Here is a 24,013-nt window from a genome sequence, read left to right on the forward strand (position 1 = left end):
TTAATGCTTGTGTTGATGATTATACACAATTTTGAGGTTTTGTCAATGGCAATTTCTTACTGCTCAGTGCAGTTAAGGTGATTTACAAGTTATTTGAATTCTTTTATTTAAAATTAGCATGATTTTATCAGCGCATTATGTCCAAACAAGAGCTTTAGATGTTATAATTTTTTTTTGCTTCAGGTTCTTTTAATATCTAAAAAACTTTTTTTTTTTTTTTATAATTTTTTTTAAATCGTTTCACTATCTCTAATAGTGAATTTAAAAAACACCATTTTGGAGACTTTAGATCACTTTCACTCATCGGCGCTAACATGAATTTAGTTAAAATCTTTTGAAAAAGTGCCTTAACCCACTATAGATCCTAGTTCTAATCGGTTCTGACTTATATTAAATATATATACTTGTCAAAATACAATATTTCTATCAATTTTTACAAAAAAATGCTAGAACTCTGACTAAGAAAGAGCATACAATCAGAACAGATCATATTATTTAATTATAATGTTCATTTCACCTAAAAAGCGTATTTATTTAGAATCTTATTCAAATTTGGACAATTTAGATTTTTTTTTAAAAAAAAAGAATCTTTGGTCTAGGTTTTTTTGCTACAAACATTTATATTTTATGATACCGTAAAATTTATCATCTTAATTTTTTTCGTCTTTTCATAATTCACAGACCTGATCATTTAACGGAAATATGTCATAGTCAACAAAATATCATACATACGCTATAATATTTTAAAATTGCCTTAACTACACCGCGTGGTAATTCTTCTTCACTTTAGTGAAAATATTAAGGTTCATACAGGTACATGCAATGAAGTAGTAGTACAAAACTTGGCTCACAATCAAGAGGTTTAAGTTTACTCTATGCCTCTAGAAGTGCTGTGCTCAACCTGTTTCTCTGCCCAGCAGCCTTGTTTAACAATAGTCTTGTTAAACAATAGACTTGTTAAACAATAGACTTGTTTAGCAATGGTCTTGTTTAACAATGGCCTTGTTTAACGATGGCCTTGTTTAACAATGGCCTTGCTTAGCAATGGCCTTGTTAAACAAGGCTTTTGTTAAACAAGGCCTACTCGACTATTATGACTCCATTTGATGCCTCGAGGAGGAAAAATTAATTAAAAAAAAAGATATTATATATTCCTATATACTTTTATATGCTATAAAATAAGTATGCAGCATGTGTTATATGTTCAATTTTATACTTAATGTCTTAGGTTTTGTCCTTGGTACTTTATTTTAGATGGTATTAATTTCATCAGCTGTGATGTCCTACATGTCCCATATTTCTTGGAGTAGGGATGCCGTGAATGTTTGGCCAAATATTCTGCAACACTTAACTATTTTGAGGATTCTGACCTGCTTTGTTGTAGTACATAAGTCAACTACACTGTGGGCATTTATGAATAGGTTGTATCACAGCATGCATTATTTGTTAACTGATACACCAAATATTTTAACTACAGTTATGCATAAAAGTTTCATGCTCTTCAAACCATTCAAAAAAATTCAAAAATAATCGGCTCAGGCCAATTTTTTTTGAATTTTATCTTGCACTTCTGATGTAATTTCAGAATATGCTATAGTTTGATATAGCATAAAAAACTCTAAACTTATTTAAAATGATATTTTCACAACAACCTGAACTTAAGCATGGTTTAACTTTAATGGGAAAGATGATTGAACAGTTGCCTTTATTAGACTGGCGTAGATGTATTTATAACGGTCATGGACAGGAAAGGTGTGAGGTTCCACGCTTTTCCTGACTATCATTTAATTTGTTTTTGCTACAACTTGACTATGGCTAGATTTTTGAATACATTTTAAAAATGCACTGAAATAAAGTAATAAAGTGAAAAATTGCTTTTATTGGTTATATAAAAAGTTTTTTGTTTAAATTTTACTTTTAGAAAGGTATTATAAAGTTAAAAAGTATATATTTTACGACGAGTGAAAATGCTGTTAAAACAATTTGTACAATTAGTTTTATAAACAACAATGTTTAAAACAATTAACTTTATAAACAGTAACTTTTAGATTTAAACATAAATTTAGTAGCCAAAAATAAAACAGCTATTTTTTATAATGCTTTGTGAACTTTCTAATGAAATATTTTTATGCTAAATATTTTTAAAAAAAGTTTTATTACGCTATTAAATAAAATACATACAAATAAAATACATTTATAAAAGAAACCATATTATTCTTTTATTTAATTTATTCCGTCATTACGAAATTTATTAATCAAATAATATGTTTTACAAATAAATAGCAATTTATTTTCTTATTTTCCTATAATATAAGTATCAAGAAAAAATGTCAAATATAGCAAAAACATTTTTAAAAGCAAAAAGGCATCAAAACTAACAAACGTAAGAAAAAAAAACTAACAAAATTTCTCATGGTTCTAGCTTACATGGTTCTAAACGAACTGATAAATATCGTGAATAAACTGCATACCAAACTTTCAATTGTTGTTGAATATTTATAAAAGATAATGTTTTTTTTCATAAACTTGTATCAAATTCGGTAGCTAAAAATAACAACCACTCTAAAAAAAGAATACAAAAGTTGTATAAGAACGTTATACTTCTTTAAAATTTCTTTTTTTAATTATTAAATTTTCTAGTTTGTTTAATTAAAACTTGATATTTCGTTAAAACTTTGTTTCCTTTTTTTAAGATTTTTTTTCCTCAGTTAATAAGTTTTATTGCATTTACTTATTTGGTGAAACTTATTTGTGCCAAAGTTAATTTAAGTAAATATTTTATACCCTCAGTAGTAATGCTTGGTTTTTTCAAGCAACTTTGAAACGCATTTAAAGCAATATTCTTTCAGTTATGGATTTTTGGTATATTTTAATCTTTTCTGTTACTTTATTATTATAATGTAAACTGTTTTGTTGGTCAATATACAACAGACAGAAGCATAAATATAACCTAAACTCTCAGATTTTGAATAGGTTCTAATAATAGCCAATATGTTTGTAATGTTTGTAATTATGTAATTTTATATTGTATAATGTTTGTAAATATTTAAAATAATGGTTTGGATATTTATTATATAATTTATATCCAAAAAAACAAATTAATATTTTAATACTTAATAGCTACATATTATTTTTAAAACAAAAATGTAATTACATACTTACAAACATTACATAACAAATATATACATACTATGTGAATATGTAATATAAAATATAACATAGCATATATGTATTATGTAATGTTTGTAAATATGTAATTTTATATTATATGTTTTTGTATCTTTAATTTAATGCTCACTAAGCATACCAATAAAGTTCTACCTAAATCATATCTAGTTACGCTGTATTCAACAATTGTATGCTATGTCTGTTACATTGATGCATAGATATGTATGATAAGCATATTTTATGCTTGTATATCTATTTGTTTGTGACATCTGTGTATGTTATGATAATATATTTAGATGATAGGTGTATGTATTAATATATTTAATATATAGGTGTATGTAATGTCAACTATTGTAGTTAGTATATTCTATCTTTTAGTTAATTTGAGTAATTATCAGAAAAATGACAAAAATCACAAACAAACAAAAATAAGAAAATTTAAAAGAAACCTGCCTCTAGTTTTAATTTGAAGTTGAACCAGAAAGTGACAAAAGTAAAGAGATTTCAGAGGTCCGACATCAACATGGAAAATTCCATTGCAGCTGTTCAAGATAACTTAATATTGCAACAAGGAGCTGCAGTACAATTTAGTATTTCTCGGTCAGTCTTTGGCATATATCTTAATGGAGATTCAGTTCTTGGTGTCAAACCTGGACCTAGTCCAATATTATCTACAAATTAAGAGTTTAAAATTCGCTGAATATGCAGCAGCAAGATTTGGATTCGGAAAAAAACATTTTAAAAAATATGCTTCAGATTTAGCCATAAAACACCATTTAAAGTTTAAACTCCTTCAGAAAAATGGTGGCGCTCATTTAATCAGGGACATACAAATTTAGTTTTGCAAAAGCCTGAAGGTACTTCATCAGTTCACCATCAATGCATGTCTGTACCAAAAGCAGCTAAATATTTCTATTCACTACATGAAGTTTTGAGGGACACACATGCCCTTTTAAAGCCTTAATGGATTTGTAATATGGATGAGTCTGAGCTACAGATGGATTTTAAACCTCCAAAAATATTTGTAAAAAGAGGTACAAAATACCTTCAATCTTGTACATCTGGAAAATGTGAAACCATAACCATTATTGCTACAAGTGGTTTAGTACCTCCACATTTGATAGCATAAGGTAAAATGACAAGGTCTCTTCATTCTTTTAATACTGCACATGCACCATCAGGCTCAAATTGAAGTTTTAGTGAGACAGGATGGACAAAGCAAGGAATTCCATTACTTTGGTTCACCAATAGTTTCTTGCCTAATATAGGTAGAAATAGACCACAAATTCTCATAGTCAATGGTCACAATTCTCATAACTCTGTTGAGTTATTTTCTGTTACAATCAAAAATAACATTCACATTGTGGAAATGCCAGCACATTGTTCCGATTGGTTCCAGTCTCTAGATCACACAGTATTTGGTCCTCTGAAAACATATTATAATCAAACATGTCAGGAATCAATGAATGAATATCCTGGAGTTAGTGTTGAGAAGTCAAATTTTTGTGGGCTTTTTAAGAAAGCCTGGGATCAAGCCCTCACAGCTGACAATATTATTTCAGGGTTTTGATCATATGGCATTTATCCATATAATCCGCCTGCTGTTTCAAGCATAGCTTACTTACCTAATTCTGTCTACTCCATACAGCAGCTACTTGATAAAATGATCTGTTTGAATCAAGTCTGCAGCCAATCAAAACTGACACTAGAATAACAAGATTCAAAAATGCAATTGAAGAAGAAGTTGATTTTGAAGTAGAATTAGGCACAAATAAACCTGAAAGCATGTCTGAATGTAAAATAGATAGAATTTTGGTAAACCTTGATAATAATACTGCTTCTTTGATATGGGATACCCATTTAACTCATGAGAGTTTACAACTTTTCAACTTCTGTATTCAAAATGGCTACGACATCCCAGATACTTAGTATAAATTATATAAAGAATTCAAACTGAAACAGATTTCATGCACAAATGCCATTTTAGAAACAGATGACTCTGTTCCAATGCCAAATGAATCCATAGTTCCTATTCCAATTTTAAATGAAATCAATGTTCAGTCAATTCCTGTTCCAAATGAAACGACTAGACAGTCTAGTTTTTTTTCCAATGAAACTACTGATCATTACAATTAGATGCCAATTGAAGCCATTGTTCAGCCTAGTCTAACACCAATTATTCTGTGTACAAAGCATTCAACTAATGATAGTACAATGATATTTTATCCAAAGATATATGCTACCAAGACAAAAGAAAATCAAAAAAAAGTTTAAAAATATTTTGTATTAACTCCAGAAGCAATGCAATCTAAATTGAAAGATGAGGTAAAAAAAAAAAAAAAAAAAAAGAGAAAGTCGCAACAGCTGAAGAGAAAAAAGCAAAAAAATAAAGAAAATAAAGTACAACAAAAACAAGTGAAACAACTTCAAAAGTTATCTAAAAAAGCTAACTCAGTTAAAATGAGAAAAGTCTGTTCAATTCCAAAAGTATTGAAAGTCAATATCTGTTCAGATAATCAAAACATTTGTACTGAAGTACCAGAAAATACAACTCTATTCATTGATAATAATATTAGTGAGCTCATTTAAATAGATTATCAATAGTTCATTATCAAAACTTCTCAATATATTATTGTAAAGTTTATTGTCCATGTATTGAAAATTGCTAACAGCTATGTGCTAAAGCATTTTTTTATTTAAAATTTGTTTTATGCTTGATTTTATATAGAAGTAATTAAAAAGTTTCTTTTTGTTAGACTGTCTTAATTTGAATAACGAATAAGTACTGTTTAAGTTTTTTTGTTTATTATCAACTAAAATAATATTTTTAAGCAAAGTATAGAATATTTTACTTTTAAAAAAATAATCTTGGTTTATAGTACTATGAAGTAAATCTATGTTCATTATTAGGCTTTAATTGTATGTCTGAATAATACTTTTCGATATATAAGCATTTTAAGATATGTCAATTTTAAGTAATATAAGTGGCTCATAATAGATGTCATTTCCTAATTTACTTGCTACTATTTGGTCTACCCGGCCATTAATTGGTATACAATTAAAATCTGTTTAAATAGATTTTTCTCTGAATTAAGCATATTTTAAAACTAAAAAAAGTTTCTTATAACGTATAGGTGTTGGTTATTAATAAAACAGTAAAAAAAAAAGTTCACTGTTACATTAAGGCATCCTTCACTGCTATCTTTAAGAAATTTGTGGCCATTAATTGGTCACTTTGCCCTAAATAGCAATTAATTTTCTTGTTTTCCTGTGCATTGATTAAAACAGTAAAGTTTAGCAAAAACATTTGAAAAACAAATTTAAAAACTGTTGATGTTTCCAGCACAAATAATAATGCATTTTCTTATTTCTATTTTAAGGTATATATTTTTTGACAACATTTTTTTTTTAACATTTAATTTTCTTAGCTTATTATATTTAGATTTTCTATTCTTAGTAGAAGTCTTTTTTTTCTTTTCTTCAAGTATTGCTGTTTCATTATCTTTAGTTTCTTATAGCTTTATTTTACTGCAAATTCTTAAAATGCTTTTATAAAATGCTATATAAAATGCTATATAAAATGCTACATAAAAATGTGGTCAAGTTGTCTAAAAAAATTACTTTAAGCGTAGACGAACAAGACATGCAACCACATGCGCTTCCCGGAAAGGCCTAAAAAATATTCTAAAAAATTTAATTTAGTTTAAAATCTTTTTGCATTTTATGATTATGTTTAAGTGCAATTTTATTGTATTGTAATTTGAAAAATTAAAACTCTAGTTTTCTGCACGAGTTTTACTTTTTCATTTTTATATTAGTTAACTTTTTTTTTCAGAGCTATAGTTTTTAATTTTTTTTTTTAATATCTCCTTTGTTAAGATTTCTTATCTGTTTTTATAGTTAAGCTTGTTTATAATTTTCTTTATTTTGTCAGGTTTTTTCAGCACGTTTTTGAAAAGTTAAAAAGCTACAATCAAGCTTTCAAAAATATATATATGTATGCATGGTCAAATATTGAGTGCTATCGCACGCCTTTCCTGTCCACTACAAATTTATAATATATTGTTTTCAGTTTAGAATGCTGGAATGTTCTTGACTCATTGCATGGGTTTTTATTGTGTCTCCGTTTTTATGACTAAGCAACTCATTCTATTATCTCCTAATGAGGGTACAGCTCTAAAACTCAGTTTTATGGTTCTGAGGCCGCAAAGTGGTTTAAGTGGTGGACATGTGTAAAATATTTAATGTTTTGAAACTAAAATTTTTGTAAAACTTAATTTTTGTATACTTAAATGGCATGCAGATTTAAGTTAAAAAAAAAGTTAAAATTTTTGTCTATAATAATAATATATGAAATAATAGTATTTCAGGAAGAAAATTGGATAATTTTTATAAAAGTGATATAAAAACTGTAATTTTTTGAACATGATTTTGCTGCAGTTTTTGAATATTTCAGTCATTATCTCAAAAACCGCTAATGGCGCAACACTAAATCTTATATGATTTCCAAATAAAAAAACAAATAAAAAGCTTTCATTTTCAGCAATGCTTAAGTTGGCCCCATTAGCAGTTTTTGGGAAAAAAGAGTTTTAAATTTACCATCTTGAGGTTTAAGTCTAAGAATTTGGCTTTGAAAAATTAACAAATCACATGAGTTACAATAATTATTTATTTACAAACAAAAAGATTGTTTAAAATATCATCAGCTGATGCACTTGTGCATACACAGGAGTGTTTAGAATGCCCTCTATCTAAACAGTTTTTGCAAAATAGACACCCTTTTGTTCCGTTTATCTGCAACTAATAGGTCATTCCCAAAGTCTTTTGAAGCAATCTTCTATATTGACAAATTGATTAATTTTTTTTAATAGTTTTTCCTGAAGTTCATCTGAGTCACTTATTATCAGCTTCCATTCCTTCTTTACTCCAAAATTTCAAACCGGTGAAATCATTTATTTCTATCAACTCCCAACAATGAGTAAGAATTTTGTGTGGCATTGGAGCTATACTTACCCAATAAAATCCTAGTAGAAGTAAGATGTTTAGCTCCTGACACATTAGTTTGTATAGCTCAGTATTAATTTTTTTGCCGGATGACATTGCTCTCAGAATCGTGTAAAGAAGCAAGCCATACTTTTCAACTAATTTGTGGTCTATTTGACTTGATATGTGATCTGTAATTACCTTTCACAGTACAGTATTATGTAAAGGTTTTCTGGCAGTATTTCCAGTTGTTGTATTCCTCTTGTCCAGTAGATTCTGCAAAATTCCATGTTATTCATGTTTTAACTTGAATAATTTTTTGTAGTTGTGATTTTTCTTCTTTCAGCAATGTTGTGTTTTTGTTTTTCTTAAATTCTTTCCAAGTCAAGACACCTGCCCCCATAGGACAACTACCTTCATAAAATTATCAAAGCTCCTGAGTAAACCATGTAAAACTTAAATGGACCTATTATTCGAACATGCAATCGGACTTGTAGTTTGACCGTGTCAAATGTCGAAATCCTTTTTTTTTCAAAATGGTTCTGACCTCTTTTACTAAGTCAAGAAATATTTGTTGCATAAACTTAACATCCCTGTATATGATGAAACCATCTTGAACTGTTTGTACATTTTCACATTGCTCTTTTAAAAGGTCACAAAGATCACAATATGAACCTCCAAGACCTTGATAAATATTTGAAGGCTTTTCTGTCCAAACTATGAGCAAAAATGTTTACTTTAACATGGTATTGATTTTCATTACGGTCAACAATAATTCCATCTTCCTTCATACCGTGTTTTTCTTTGTTAAATAAAGAAAGAGATTGGATATTTTCATTTGACTCTTTCCTAATTTGAATCATTTATATAAGGTTCACAACTTGAACAAGTAAGTCTTGTCACCAAGTGAAGTGAAGCATATTTAGCCGTAAATGTCATAGAAAAGAAGTGATTGATTATATTAGAAAAAGTGTCAGTGTAATAATTATACTATTTCGAACAGATGTTCAGTGTTAAAGCAGGTAATTAAGAGAAGAAAGTGGGAACAATATATCTGTCTTATTATTTAATTTGTTTTTTTTCTTGTTTTATTTTTATTTTATTTTCGAAGCCAGCCGAAATCATTACCAAATTAAACACATTTTGTTATTATTATAGTTTGCAGGTAGAGCAAAAATGAGGGTTGTATGATGTGGTTCTGAAATATAAATATAAAAATTATTAGTTTGACATAAAATTTCATTTTATGTAAAAACTTTACATAAAAGTTAGTAAGAATTTTAAAATTGTATCTTTTATGAAATCATACAATAACTAATAAATGCTAGGACATATATATAATTTATAGTCTCTTTGGTCTTTTTGGAGCACCATAATAATCATCAACAACAACAACAAAATTAAAAAAAAAGCGTATAGAAAATCAAAGCAAGTTTTTTTTGCGGAATGTCACGCAAATAAATTATAGTTTTACAATAAAAATTTATTATAAACTTACATAATCTAAAATTGGCTAACATCTTAGTTTAAACTTTGATTTAGTTTAAATTGCTTTGATCAATTTATAGACATATTATAATTTATACATATATATTATTTATATACCAATTGAGACATAATGTTACGTTACATTATGTTTCAATTAGTTACACTTTTTAAGGTAAAAAAAAATAATTAGATTGCTTAAGTATCGAAAGTTACATTAACTTCTAAAGTTTCTTATTTTTATGTTTTACCTTATGCTACTTTTAAAGTGTTAAATGTTTTATTTAGCTTTAGAAAATATATTTTTAAACTAACCCACAAGCTCGCAGGTTAGTTTCTAAATAAAACTTTTTTTAATTACAATAGTTTTGATAAACGTATTAATGGGTTTACAATATCTTTAACTGGTAATATAAAATAATACTGGTAATATAAAATTTTTGTTAAATACTGTAACTCAATAATGACTTACAGTATTTAACAACAATTTTATGGTATTTAACAATGCATTTTTATCATCGTTTATTTTAACTGTAAGATTTTTTTTAATAATTAGTTTTGTATTATTTGTATTAACTAGTTACTTTATTTATTTTTTTTGTTACTAATTTTTCACAAACAAAAAAAAAAGTTTCAATTCACAAAGTTACGCCTCAATTGTTTTGTTTCAAACTGATAAAAGTGCAACTTTTAAAATGTGTAAACTGAGACACAACATAACATTAAAAAAATCTGTAGAGATGTATTTTAGCTATGCCTCATATTTAAATTTTGTTACATTAGATTATGTTAGATTTTTTTGGTCAATAACACAAGCGTAATATTTCATGAGCTTATATAAAAAAGCAAAAATGTATATAAAATGTCAACACTTCTTATGTTTTAAAATATTAGTTAAGTACAATAATTAGTTTTAACCAACTATTATTATATTTTGCACATTCTAACATTCAGTGAATTATCTGTCCACTTTCTTTAAGCTATCTTTCAGAAGGTCATAGCATTATACCCATATACAAATGGATATATCATATGTATATATGTAATAAAGAAAAAATAATGATAAATTAGAAAAATACCAAAGGTTACAGTGTTATGTTGCAATAGGTCAAAATGTTATAAATCGTGACATAACATGTTACGTTTCGGTTACTTAAAAATAATCAATATTTTGCATGTAACGTTATGTTACAATGTTACGTATTGTTATGTAAAATGCTACATCTTGGTTACGTAAAAATAACAGACAATTTGGACGTAATGTTACATTACAGTGTTATGAATTGTTATGTAAAATGTTACGTCTCGGTTACATAAAAATAATGCACTTTTTGGACGTAACAAAGGGCTCAAAATGTGGCCTTGACAATGTTAGTACTCTGATATTTTACAGCTGTTGATGGAATAAGCATCTCTGAGAGCTACCACAAAGTTCGGAAACCTGACTACCAACCAACCCACAGTGGTTTATTTTGCACTTTTTGTGGATATTTGACTATACATAGCAAAAATCTATTTATGCAGCATGGGAAAATAAAACATGGTCATATGTTTTTAGCTTAATTTTTGAAGCTCAATCATTAAAAAATACTCCTTAGGGAGTACCATATCTCTAGGACACCAAAATAACACACTGTAAAACATCCTAAAAAAAAAGTCAGTAATAACTTTTTTTTAGATAGGTATACATGATCAAAACTCATGTTTTTAGGGTAACCTTTTAAGCTTTATTATAAAAATACTCCAATGTTCATCACCATGATTGAACTATAACTCTAGGACATTTTAAAGCATGCAACTAAAAAATATTTCAAGATTTTTTTATTAAGTTATCATACATGTTTTTACATCAGTTAGATAAGCCTTATTCGTTAAAAATATTCCTAAGACCATAATAAATATTAAGGACACAAAAAAACAACACTAAAAAACACAAAAAAGAGACACTAAAAAGGAAAGCTGTTAACTTTTATAAAATAATTACATGGTCACAATATGTTTTTGATACATTTTTTTGCTCTTCATAAATTAAAAAAATGATTTAATAACTTTAGGACACCAAAAAGGACACTATAAAAATCAAGCTGTAAAAATATTTTAGGATAATTATATTAGGTACTAGTTCATGTTTTTGAGCCGAATTGTCAAGTTTTATCCGCTTTATCCGCTAAAAATTTTTTTAAAAATCCTACAATAATTAATTAATACTTGGAAACTATAAACTACTAAATATTAGACTTACACTATGTCTCAATTGGTTACACTTTTTAAGTGTGACCAATTGAGACATAGTGTAAGTCTAATATTTAGCAATACAACAATTATAGACAAACATTTACTGCATTTTCAAGTTTATTTACTTAAATTTAATTAAAAATTAGAGTGTAACCTTGTTACCAATTGTAACCGATTGAGAAGTAACATAACTTTAAAATGTTATAGGGGTAGATAGTGTACTGAGTACACTTGCTATTCATGAGACTATTTTGAGTTCAGCTTTCTTATCTTGTGATCTTAGTGTTGATGGTTAACTTCCTTTGTAAAGACTCAAATAGTCACATGCTTGGCCTTGGCATTTACATTGTAAGAACTCACCCATTTGTAGGCAAACTCAGTTTGAATCTACAGACTATTCTTTTATGTGCTTTTGTTTAGCACCACTTCACTCTATCGCTTTTCTCTTTATTCTATATTGCTCTCCTTGCTCTCAAGACTGCGCTCTTTTTGATATTATTTCTGATCAAATTGACCAAACCCTCTCTCTTCATCCTTCAGCCAATATTGTCATTGTTGGTGAATTTAATGCTAATCACACTGAACAGCTTGGCTCAAGTGTCAGTGGCTCTGCAGGTATTAAGACCCACAACTTTTGTCTTTTTCAATCTCTAACACAAATAGTAAACTTTCCAACTTGCTTCCCAGACAATCCGAATCATTTACCTTCCCTACTTGACTTATATCTTTTTTCTGATCCTAGTCAGTGCCCAGATTAAAGTGAAAAGGGACAATAGCATACATGATTGATATTTTTATTGATGAGAATGAGTATAGAGTAGCATTAAAAAGCATTTTTTGAATTACCGCTTAAAATGTAAAGATGGCGAAAAGATTGTTGTTGATAGAATGCAAGTGCTCGGATTGATGGTGAGGAAAGTTGGAGAAAAAAACAAACAAATGATCAACTTCTCAACAAATGCGTTTACTGCCCAAGTCACATAGTGTGATAAAATGGAGTATTGCTACTATTACTTGTATCAGAGCAGGTAGTTGAGATGGACAAGATGCTATGTGAATCACATCAAACCAAGAAGTGGAATGCAGTATGACTGAATATGTGAGATGGCAGATTTAGAATTAGAATGAACAGAGTGATAATAGTGTAAGTATGGAGGGCAAATACAGCAACAAGTGAAGGTTTAGATCATTCAGCGGCTGATAACAAGATTCCTATATTAAAGCAATCAAGAATGATGAATATCTCTTAAACTCTTTAAAAGATGTTATTCTTGAGAGTGATCCTAATGGATCAAGAAGGTTGTGAAGATGTTTTGCATTGAAATGATCATAGAAAGTGACATTTGAATAATTTTTTGTTACAGTTTTTAATAAGTAATTATTTTTAATATGTTTTAGTGGTGTTTAATGTTAATATTTGATGGAATGTAGTGTCTAGTAATGTTGTTTTGTTTTTTTTGCTGCTTTTTTTTAAAACTAATTTGCTCCCTACAAGAGTGCAAGCTACTACTATTTAAGTTAGGAGTTACCAGAAAATAAGCAATATTTTTAAAAAGCAAGAGGCTTAAAAAACAGAAGACTTAAAAAACTGTAAATTGTATGAGTCAAGAAAACATAAAAACAGGAGAGATTTCTAAAGCTTTGAAATGTGAGAGAGAAAAAAACTAAGCAAATAAATGTTTTTAAAGCATAAAGGGACAGATACAGTAAAAGGAAGCAATTTATTGAATGACTATTCAAGAATGAGTTTTGGTTGAGCCATCACAGAATATTGGTTGAGCCATCACATTATATAGGCGAGAAACACAGGACTAAAGATGAAACCTTTTGGTACCCCAGAAGTTACTGGAAATAAAGTAGAGTGTTAGCCTTTGGGGACAACATTAATACTGGTTAGAAAGAAATGATTTTGTATTCTCAAAAAATGTTGCTAGATACTACTTGATAACATTTTTTGATAAAAGAAATCATTCTTTTATCAAAAAATGTTATCAAGTAGTATCTAGCAACATTTTTTGATGTACAACATTATTTGATGTACAACAGATAAAACAATTTAAGAAGTAATAATGAGTGTGCATAATCCCATTTATTGATATTGTATTTCAGATTTACTAATGCAAAAAAATACTGCTTAAATTGCTTTATAATAAGCCTTGTGGTATATATTTATATTTTATAGGTACTTTAATTTAGTTCCTTATTAGTTTTGATATATTAACATTTTTTTGATATAATAGATTTTGATAATAGATTTCTTTTGTTAAAAGATATTACCATCAATTTATTATTTTCAGGTTTTGATTCCAGTATTTTTTTTTTGAAGCATTTGTTTTTTCATTTAGGGATTTTGTTGCTATTGTACGCAAGATCTAAAAAACTATTATATCAAAAAAGATATTCAAGACTTAAACAGAGCTAATATTATTTGCAAACCTCTGACAAATTCCCCACAAGCATCTGCTCATTGCATGAGAATGAGCAATTTATGGTTTGTGACTTTTAATTTTATTATAAAGATAATAATGTTTTGATTGACAGTAAATTGCCTTATCAATATTATCAATCTAAAAATTATAGATCATTGTGATGTTTATGACTAACTTTACTATCATTTGAGATTTAAAAAATGAACTATAAGTCACTGTATGTATGTGTGTATGAATGTATGTATGTATGTATGTATGGATGCATGTATGTATGTATGTATGTATGTATGTATGTATGTATGTATGTATGTATGTATGTATGTATGTATGTATGTATGTATGTATGTATGTATACACAGTTAAAAACTTACTGTTGAGCAGATTTGCACCCCTTTATCATTTGATATGCTGACGTAGATTTAAAACTCTACTTATAGTTTGTTCCTCTTTAATAGTGGCTACACAACTCTTTATGTTATCTCTTAAAAAATTTACAGCTCTAAAACTCAGTTTTATTATGGCATGTTGCTCACTAGGGTGTCCCAAAAAAAAATTTTTTTTGCACGCATTTTTTTTCCATTCCCTTATGTCTACTGAGTTCATCTGTATGACTAAAAACTTTTTCTGAGGTCAATTTCAGCTTTTTGTAAAATCTCAATTTCTTCATTTTTAATAAAATTTGACATTTTTTACATTTTTTTAGATATGAACCATACAATTTTACATTTAATGTTCCTTTCCCTAAAGGATTTGGAAAGCCAATGTTTTTAGACTATGCGAGAATCAGTCCATCTGGCCTATTTGGTACAGAAGGTTCATTGAAGCCTGATTTACAGAGGGGGTCAATAATGATGACTAGTTGAATAACCTTTGTGTTTTTTGTATACTGTTTTGTTTTAACTGGAATTTGGATGAAGTATTACAAAATTCAGTTAAAAATAAAAATATTCGGTTTAAGAGGATGGAGGAGGCAAGAGGTAGGATCACAATTTAGAGGTAGAATCACAATTAATGCAGTAAAATCCAATAATCTTGAGGTTTCTTTTTGTTCACCTGGAATTGATTCTGAATCAGCTCTTGGTTTAGATTCTTCAGATGACAAAAATTTACCTAATAGATTCAGTTATTCTACTAAATCTAAGACAATGATAATTATAAGTGCTGAAGATCAGGTTGACTGTACTGCCGCAGTTTCTGCCTGATACATAAAAGGTATACAGCCAAAAACTTCATTAGTAGCTGTTATTTGCAATAAAGCTGGTGTAAATACAGAAGATATTAATTTATTAAGAAGTACAGTCTATAGAAAAAGATTCAAGAAAATTGAGATATTAGGAGATAAGCTCAGGCAATAAATTATAACTACTCTGAAGCGAAAAAAGCTAATTTTGATGGAAAAAGGATAAAACAGATTGAAGAAGATCTAAAAATAACTGATTCTGTAGAAAGAATAGTGGTCAGTGTTACATCCCCTGATATGGATGACATAGATGACATACTGCTAGGTGTTGTTCAGACACTAAGTTCCAAAGGTAGTGACCAGGCTGAAGCAATTTTGAATCTGCAAGAATACTTTGACATTGTAGATCAAATATTTGCTGTTTGCTGTGATACTACCACATTCAATACCGAAATACATTCTGGAGCTGTTATTATCCATAGTTCCATTAATAATATTCCACTTATATGGTTTCTTTGTAGAAGACATATGCTAGAAATACACAATTCACACTTTATGGAGGATTTGACTGGAGAGATGATGAAGGGCCAAAGAAAAGGGTATGTCAAACTCCTGAAAAGTTCGTGTTTATTTAAGAAAGAGATTGACTAGATGATAGACCTAGTTATATTTTATTGGTCAGCTTCAGGTTGAGTCACTCCTTTATGTAATTGCTAAGAAAGCTCCAGAGTTTGGAAAAGAGGTCCTTGCCTCAAAACCTTTTTTGAGGAGTGATTACAGGAAACTATGCGAGCTTTTTGTTTTCTATTTAGGGGGAGAAGTCCTGAATTTTGTTTTCATCAACCTGGAGCCTGCCTTAAAGCTAGGTACAATATATTTGAAAAAAAAATGTGTAAGTATAATAAACAACATATAAATAAAAAAGTATAATAAATTAATATTAATGGTAACCAAATCTTACTTTTTAAGTTTATGGTTGATGCCTTATACATTCTTACTCTGAGAATAACAGATAAGATCACCATAATTATGAGCAAAGTGAAAAAAAAGATGATAGAGATAGTAGCCTTCTTCACATCAGTATGGTATGCACCTTGGTTTTTAAAGTCGTTTTTGCTTACAAAATTACCCTCAAATGATCTTGCCGCTTTCAAGAATGCTTTTTACATCAAAGGTAAATATCCCATCTTGATTTGGCATTGGTTGCTGGTATGCAAAGAAATAACTAGTACTTGACTGATCAGTTGATGCTGCTATCTCTGGCTAATAAAGATGTTGAGCAGGAAGTGAAGAAAGAGATGTTGGATAGATTAGTTCAGTATAATGTTCCTGACAAGTTCAAGATTTGAAAACCTGAGCTACCAATCATATTGGAGTTCACTTAGCTTTGGGAACTGGTAGGCCCAGAAAGTTGGCTTGTGTTGAAAATTGCAGAAGTCCCTGATGGTGAAGTAGAGTTGTGGAGTAAGGAAAAAGCCCCAAAGTCATTTTTTTTATTTATAAAATTTATTAAAAATTTTACTGGCATCAAGGATTGTGCAGAGAGAAACATACATCTTATTTAGGACTTTGTAGGTGGATACAAATCTGACAATATGCAGCAAAATTTAATGCTGGTGGCAAGGGACAATAGAAAGAACCTTTAAAAAGATCTTTTTAAGTCTCAGTTTAAAAATATATAATTTATTATTCCTGAAATACATATATTTTTAAAAATATTTTTGTATTTTTATTAGGAAAATGTGTAAAAATTAGGTTTTTAGCAAAAAATTTTGCATACTGCTGAAATTGTGATCTGAAAATGTTTTTTTATATATATTTATTAGGATGGAAAAAAATTGCGCGCACATAGAAATAAAAAAAAAGTGTAAATTTGGGACACCCTATTGCTCACAGGTGGTGTCAACTTTGGATTGGCTAACAGGGACTTACCCTTTAATTTTTTTAATGAAACAGTTATATTTGAAATAGTATTATATAGGGCAATGCTCTATGTAATAATGTGAATGTAAAACAGTAATATTGAATATTACTGTTTTACCTTTAGATCTCAATATCTGTTATTGTTTAATTTGCAAAGACTCTAACAATCACATTCTTATCCTGGGCATAGACCTGTGTATCAATTTGCATATTTATTTTAAGGATAATAGCGATTTTTTTTTGAGTACTTGTTTTGATGTATAATCTCTATCTATAGTTCTGAGTTTTAAAAACTCTCTATTTATTACCCAATCAGTCTAATATTAGCATGGTCTTTCAGTCTTTATTAACAAACTTATATATCTTATTTTGTGTCCAACAACTTATTCTCTGACAATCAATATTGGACAACGGGTTTTAACCCTTTTATTCAACTTTTTAACCCTTAAAACTGAGTGATTCTATCATGTGCTAGATGAAAGTTTGGAGGCCTAGATTATTGATCTTGACATATCAAATGCTTTTAATACAGGTTAGCAAGTTTATCATCCCTATAAACTCTTCTTTTACTGTGTATATTTGGGTTAGCAATGGTTGGTGAATTTTAATTCAAACAAAACTCACTTGTTTACTGTTAACATTTATGAAAATATTGTTGATATTTTTATCTTGATAAATGGCCCCAAGCTGAGTTTTTATTTTACTATTTCTTGGATCATCTTTCACTATTGACTAATCATATAAACACATATTCAATTCATTTCAAAATCAGCATCTGTTTAAGTTGTTTTTTTTTAACATTCTGATGAATTCTGAGTTCTGATATTTGGGCTGGTTTTTCTAATGATGTCTTTTTCTTTTCTTTTTTTCTTTTTTTTTTTTTGAGATTAGATTCGAAAAAGGAGTATGTCCTACTTTGATATCTTTTGCCTATATCCACGCGAAGCAGATCGTGTTCAGATTTTTACACCAATGAATTGTTAGTGTCTTAAGGATTATCTATCAAAAAATTTAAACCCAATCAGCTTGGTGTCATAGTTATCTGGTGATTTATATATACATATATATTTATATAAATATATATACATAAAAAGTTATTTTTTTGAGTTAATTATTTTTAAGCTGTAAAGTGTAGTTTTACATCGTTTTCTAACATCCTTGAGCGTAAATTTGTGTTTTGAAAAAAAAAAAGAAAGAAAAAAAAAAGGGCAAAAATGTATGTAAGTTGGACATACTCCTTTAATTAAAGTTTTTGTTGCATTGTAATTAAAGTTTTACTTGCTCTAACTGCCAAATAGTAGAATAACAACTTCTCAAGAAAGCTGTAATTTGTTGTTCCACCTACCTTAACTCAATCTCTTGTTATTCAGAAAAATTACATTTTTTTACTGTAACTGTTTCTTAATTTTCAAAAAAACTTTTAAAATCTAACTTTTTTCTTTGAACATCAATTATTTGAAATACTTTTTTGTCTTCAGTTTTATTATGAAGACAAAAAGTCCTTTCCTACTTTAAGTAAAATTATTACTTTTAAACTGATGTATATAAAGCCTTTTTTGAGAAATTAATTTTGATAAAATTGCTTTTTTTGAAATATGTCATGTGGTTTATGTTGCTGCATGTGATAAGTTACTTTAAAACAATAGGGGCAATTACACTTTTAAATAAAAATTCAGGTGATGAAAAATTTCTAGATGAAGCTGTACTGGATGAAGAACATGAGGAGTATTTACAACAGGATACAAACAAGGAAGAACGTGTGATATCTGATTACATCATTCAAAATTGCAAAGCATTCAGTCTTTTTCTTAATAATCTGATGGGTCAAGGTTATGAGAGGTGCCCCACAATGGCTGGGGAAAAAATTGGTGTTTAGACTAAAATTTGAAAGATTTACCCCTAAGCCAAAAAAGGAGATCTTCTGTCCCAAATGTTTCCTTTCTGTGTGAGACAAGAATAAATATTTTGTAATAAATTCAAAGATATTTATTTTCAACTGGAAGGGTTTTTATTCCATGTAAATGGAAATACATGATAAATTGCACATCAGCTTTATTGTTCATCAAAGTCCAATGCACTTATATTTTGGCTCCACATTATTTTGAAGTACTCAGCTATTTTATGAATCAGTTACTCAGGCTCTTCCAGAAGACCAACTGCAAGTTCAAAAACTTCTCAGTGTAGTAACTTCACAGAGGTTTATCCAATAACTATTTTGGAGATATTTTTAAGAAAACATTACTACTCACACAAAAGATATTTCCAAGACAGTGTAGAAGACAAAAGCATTAAAGTAATCCCCAAAACATAAGTGTTTTTGAAGTTTTCAGACAAACAATCTAACACAATTTCAGACAAACAATTCCATACTTAGATTCTTTAATTGACTCATTGGAGAGTTGATTTTGTGAAGCCAACAGTGCGCAATTCAAGTTTTTCTCCATCTGTCTAGATTGTGTAAACTGAATTATCAACAGTTTAAAAACAAATCTTTAACGATTGATAACATATACAACATACATAATTTTGAAACTGAAACCATGAGTTGGTTTGCTATTTGGAAGGCGTGAAAATCAAAAGTAGCAAAGATTTCACCAACTTATTACCTCTTACTCAATCTTATCCAAGTGTCAGGTATGCCCCATTAGTTTTGTTAACTTTACCAGCAACAACATGTGCAGTGGAGTGATCGTGCGCATTAAGCATACACAAAGACAAAAAAATGCAATAAAAGAACACTTTATAAATAAAATTGTAAACATGTTTGTTATTGATAACAAACAACTCCAGTTCTTATTTAAAGTATAAATTTGATTTTAAATTTGTAAGTTTTTTGTATGGACTACATTTACAATAGTTATACTAAATATTAGGTATTTAATATATTTAAAAATGTGTTTTAAAAAAAAGCAAAAGTAAGCAATACTAAAGAATTTTTTTTCTAATAATGTCAGAATATTCCACAGCATTTTACAGCAGCTAAGACATTTATGACTTCCTGTAATTTAATTTTTGGTATAAATTGAAGTTTTATTAATTTATACATTCATTTCTGTTGAGTCTTAATTGATGAAACACAGTGTAAAATGAAAAAGTTATATATATATATATATATATATATATATATATATATATATATATATATATATATATATATATATATATATATATATATATATATATATATATATATATATATATTTATATATATATATATATTTATATATATATATATATATATATATATATATATATATATATATATACATACATATACAACCCTTAGAATTAGAAAAAAATAAGGTTGGCAACAAATTACCGACCTCAAACTGTAAAAGTTTGGCAAAAAAAATTTGACACAGGGGTTATCATAAAACATAGAAAGGTAGTCCGCAAAATTTTTGCTGACCTCAAACACTTTTAGGTCGGCAGTTGCACTTTTAAACTTTTAGGTTGGCAGTTGACTTCAAACACTTTTAGGTCGGCAGGATGCTAATGTGCCTCTTATGTAACCTCCTTGATTCAGGCAGGAGTGGACGCTTTTATTTCTTCTCGTTGGTTCCAAGTCAAGCCTCATTCTACTCCATGGTTTTCACCCTCTTGTGCAGCTGCTATATCTAATTGTAATCATTTCTTTCATCTTTTTTAACTCTTTTGAGGACAAACAGCTATTTATTATTGCAAGAAATCGATGTAAAAAGGTGATGTCAGATGCTAAGCTCCATTATTTTTAGTTCACTAAATTTTGTATCTTATCTTAGAAGTTAGGTTCTAGAGACTTTTAGAAAATCTTCAACAGCGTTGTTAACAAAGGAAGGTCTATTCCATCTCTTATTCATGGGACTTATCTTGTTACCTCTCCCAAGGATAAGGCTGAACTATTTGCAAAGAAACTTCTCTTCTAATTCGACTCTCGAATCTTATAGCCATTCTCTTCCTTCCATTCTAATTAAACATGTTAACTCATTGTTAGACATTGAAATCACTCCAGCATCCATTGCTAAAGTCATATCTTGATTAAAATTTTCTACAGCTTATGGTCCACAAAATATTCCTGTCACAGTCTTACAAAATTGTTCTCCAGAACTCTCTTCAATTTTCTCTAAACTATTTAATAAATGCTTGACTGAGTCTTGTTTTCCTGGCTACTGGAAAATGAGATCTATTGTTCCAATTTTCAAAAACTCTGGTGAACATTCTGACCTCTCCAATTATTGTCCAATCAGTCCTCTTTCTGTTATTAGCAAGGTCTTTGAGTCTTTGTAAATTTCTCACATCCCATCTTGAGTCAAATAACTTGCTGTCAGACAATCAATACAGTTTTCAATCCTCTTGCTCTACCGCTGACTTGCTAACTGCTGTGACTGAAAAATTTTATCGTGCATTAGATGGAGGCAGAGAGGCTAGGGCTATTGCTCTTGACATATCAAAGGCTTTTGACAAAGTTTGGCATGTTGGTCTTCTCCATAAGCTTGTTTCATATGGTGTATTTGGGAAAAGTTTGAGATTATCAAATTGTTTCTTTCTAACCACTTTAATAAAGTCATCCTCAAAGGGCAACACTCTTCTTTATTTCCAGCAACTTCTGGGGTACCTCAAGGTTCTATCCTCGGTCCTATTTTGTATCTTATCTACATTAATGATCTTCCTAACAACCTTATATCTAAAGTAGCTCTTTTTGCTGATGACTCAACTTTATACTCCTGTCTTGACAAAAAGTCTTCACTTTTCCTTTGCTTAGAACAGGCAGCTGATCTTGAATCTGATCTCACTTCTGTAACTGATTGGAGCTTGTAGTGGCTTGTAAATTTTAACTCCAACAAAACTCAGTTATTTACTGCAAAACAACTATTGCAGTACTGTTGACATTCCTATATTGATAAATTGTCTTTACGTCAAATTGGATTATCATTTACCACTGACCTTTTATGGAAGCCATATATACAATCAATTGCTAAATTAACATTGGCTAAGGTTGCTTCTCTTTATCGTACTCACCATTTTCTCTCTCCTAATTCCATTCCATACCATACAGATTAATAAAAAGGTAAATTAATGATAATAGTAATATTTGTAGAGTTAAAAAAGACAGTATAAAATTTATGTTTATATATATATATATATGTATATATATATATATATATATATATATATATATATATATATATATATATATATATATATATATATATATATATATATATATATATATATATATATATATATATATATATATATATATATATATATGATAGTAATGAAGCTAAATCTCCATTCATATATCTTCTATAAAGTATATAGATCAAGCCCCAGCCCAAACCCTCAGTCAATGAAGCAGCACTCCTTTGCAACAGCAGGCTATAAGAAAGTCAATGTTTGTTCTGAATCCCCCTGCAGCAGGCTATTTTAGTATAACATGATACCGTTTATCTAAACACACATTTATTCTTATATATAAACATACATATAAATGATGATAATGACTTAAAATAAATCTTTATTTTGCGTATTTAGCATTACAATACTAATTACAAAGAGCTATATTTTAAGGTACACTTTAAATGAGTTTACTGAGTCCTACAGAGATTTTTCGATATACGTGAAAGCTTTTGACCAAATTACAAAAGTTGTACAAAATAAATCATACATAGATTATGTTAATGGTGGTGAGATAGTTTTATCTCCAAGTCAAAAAAGTGCGATCGGATCTTACAACAGGGTTAGTATTAGTTTGTTTAAACTCTTTGTAAATCTCTCATTTTTTAGTTTTTCCTAAAAAATGAGAGATTTACAAAAGTGATTATACATTTTAAGTTCAATTAAGACAAAATTATTTAACTGTAAAATTAAAATTAATAGTTCTTGCTAAACTTATGATAAAAAAGTATTAATAAAAATAATTTTTTTTTATACTCACACAAAACGATTTTCTGAAGGTAGGTGGGTGAGTGGTGGGGGGTTTATCTTGAAATTTTTATTTTCATTAATTTAGTTAAAACTAATTAAAAAAATTGTTTTCAATCAAATATATTGCAAACACTTATTCAGTTACAACTTTTTTGAATAATTTAATTAAAAGGTATACTACTTTTCCCAACTTACTATTATTAACAAGATTGCTAGTGGAATCAGTGGAATCAAAGAATTTTAAAAATGATCAAAAAATGTCTGAGAATAGTAGAAATTTGAAATGAATCTTGAAATTTTTATTTTCGTTAATTTAGTTAAAACTAATTAAAAAAATTGTTTTCAATCAAATATATTGCAAATACTTATTCAGTTACAACTTTTTTGAATAATTTAATTAAAAGATATACTACTTTTCCCACCTTACTATTATTACGAGATTGCTAGTGGAATCAGTGGAATCAAAGAATTTAGAAAATGATCAAAAAATGTCTGAGAATAGTAGAAATTTGAAATGAATCTTGGAATTTTTATCTTAGTATTTTGATAAATATATGGTGAATCATAATGAGTGATAATTGTAAAACATGATAAAATCATAGATAATGTAAACATTGATGAAAATGTTTATAGTTTACACTTACTTAAGTAAAAACAGTTTTGCAGCTTTTTGTTGAATCCACAAAACCTTTACATAAAGGTA

General features: G+C 28.4%; 1 protein-coding gene across 3 annotated transcripts in view; it reads left to right on the plus strand.

The window, feature by feature from the left end:
* Positions 1-24,013, plus strand: part of LOC101240634 (hapless 2) — a 100,887-nt gene that overhangs the window by 17,668 nt on the left and 59,206 nt on the right. For all 3 annotated transcript variants that reach the window (XM_065804970.1, XM_065804971.1, XM_065804969.1), the window contains 2 exons: positions 14,217-14,362; positions 22,954-23,122. In XM_065804970.1, the coding sequence (XP_065661042.1) occupies positions 14,217-14,362; positions 22,954-23,122 (315 nt within the window). The remainder of the gene's footprint in view (positions 1-14,216; positions 14,363-22,953; positions 23,123-24,013) is intronic.

Source organism: Hydra vulgaris, chromosome 09 (assembly GCF_038396675.1).
Source record: "Hydra vulgaris chromosome 09, alternate assembly HydraT2T_AEP".
Lineage (NCBI taxonomy): Eukaryota > Metazoa > Cnidaria > Hydrozoa > Anthoathecata > Hydridae > Hydra > Hydra vulgaris.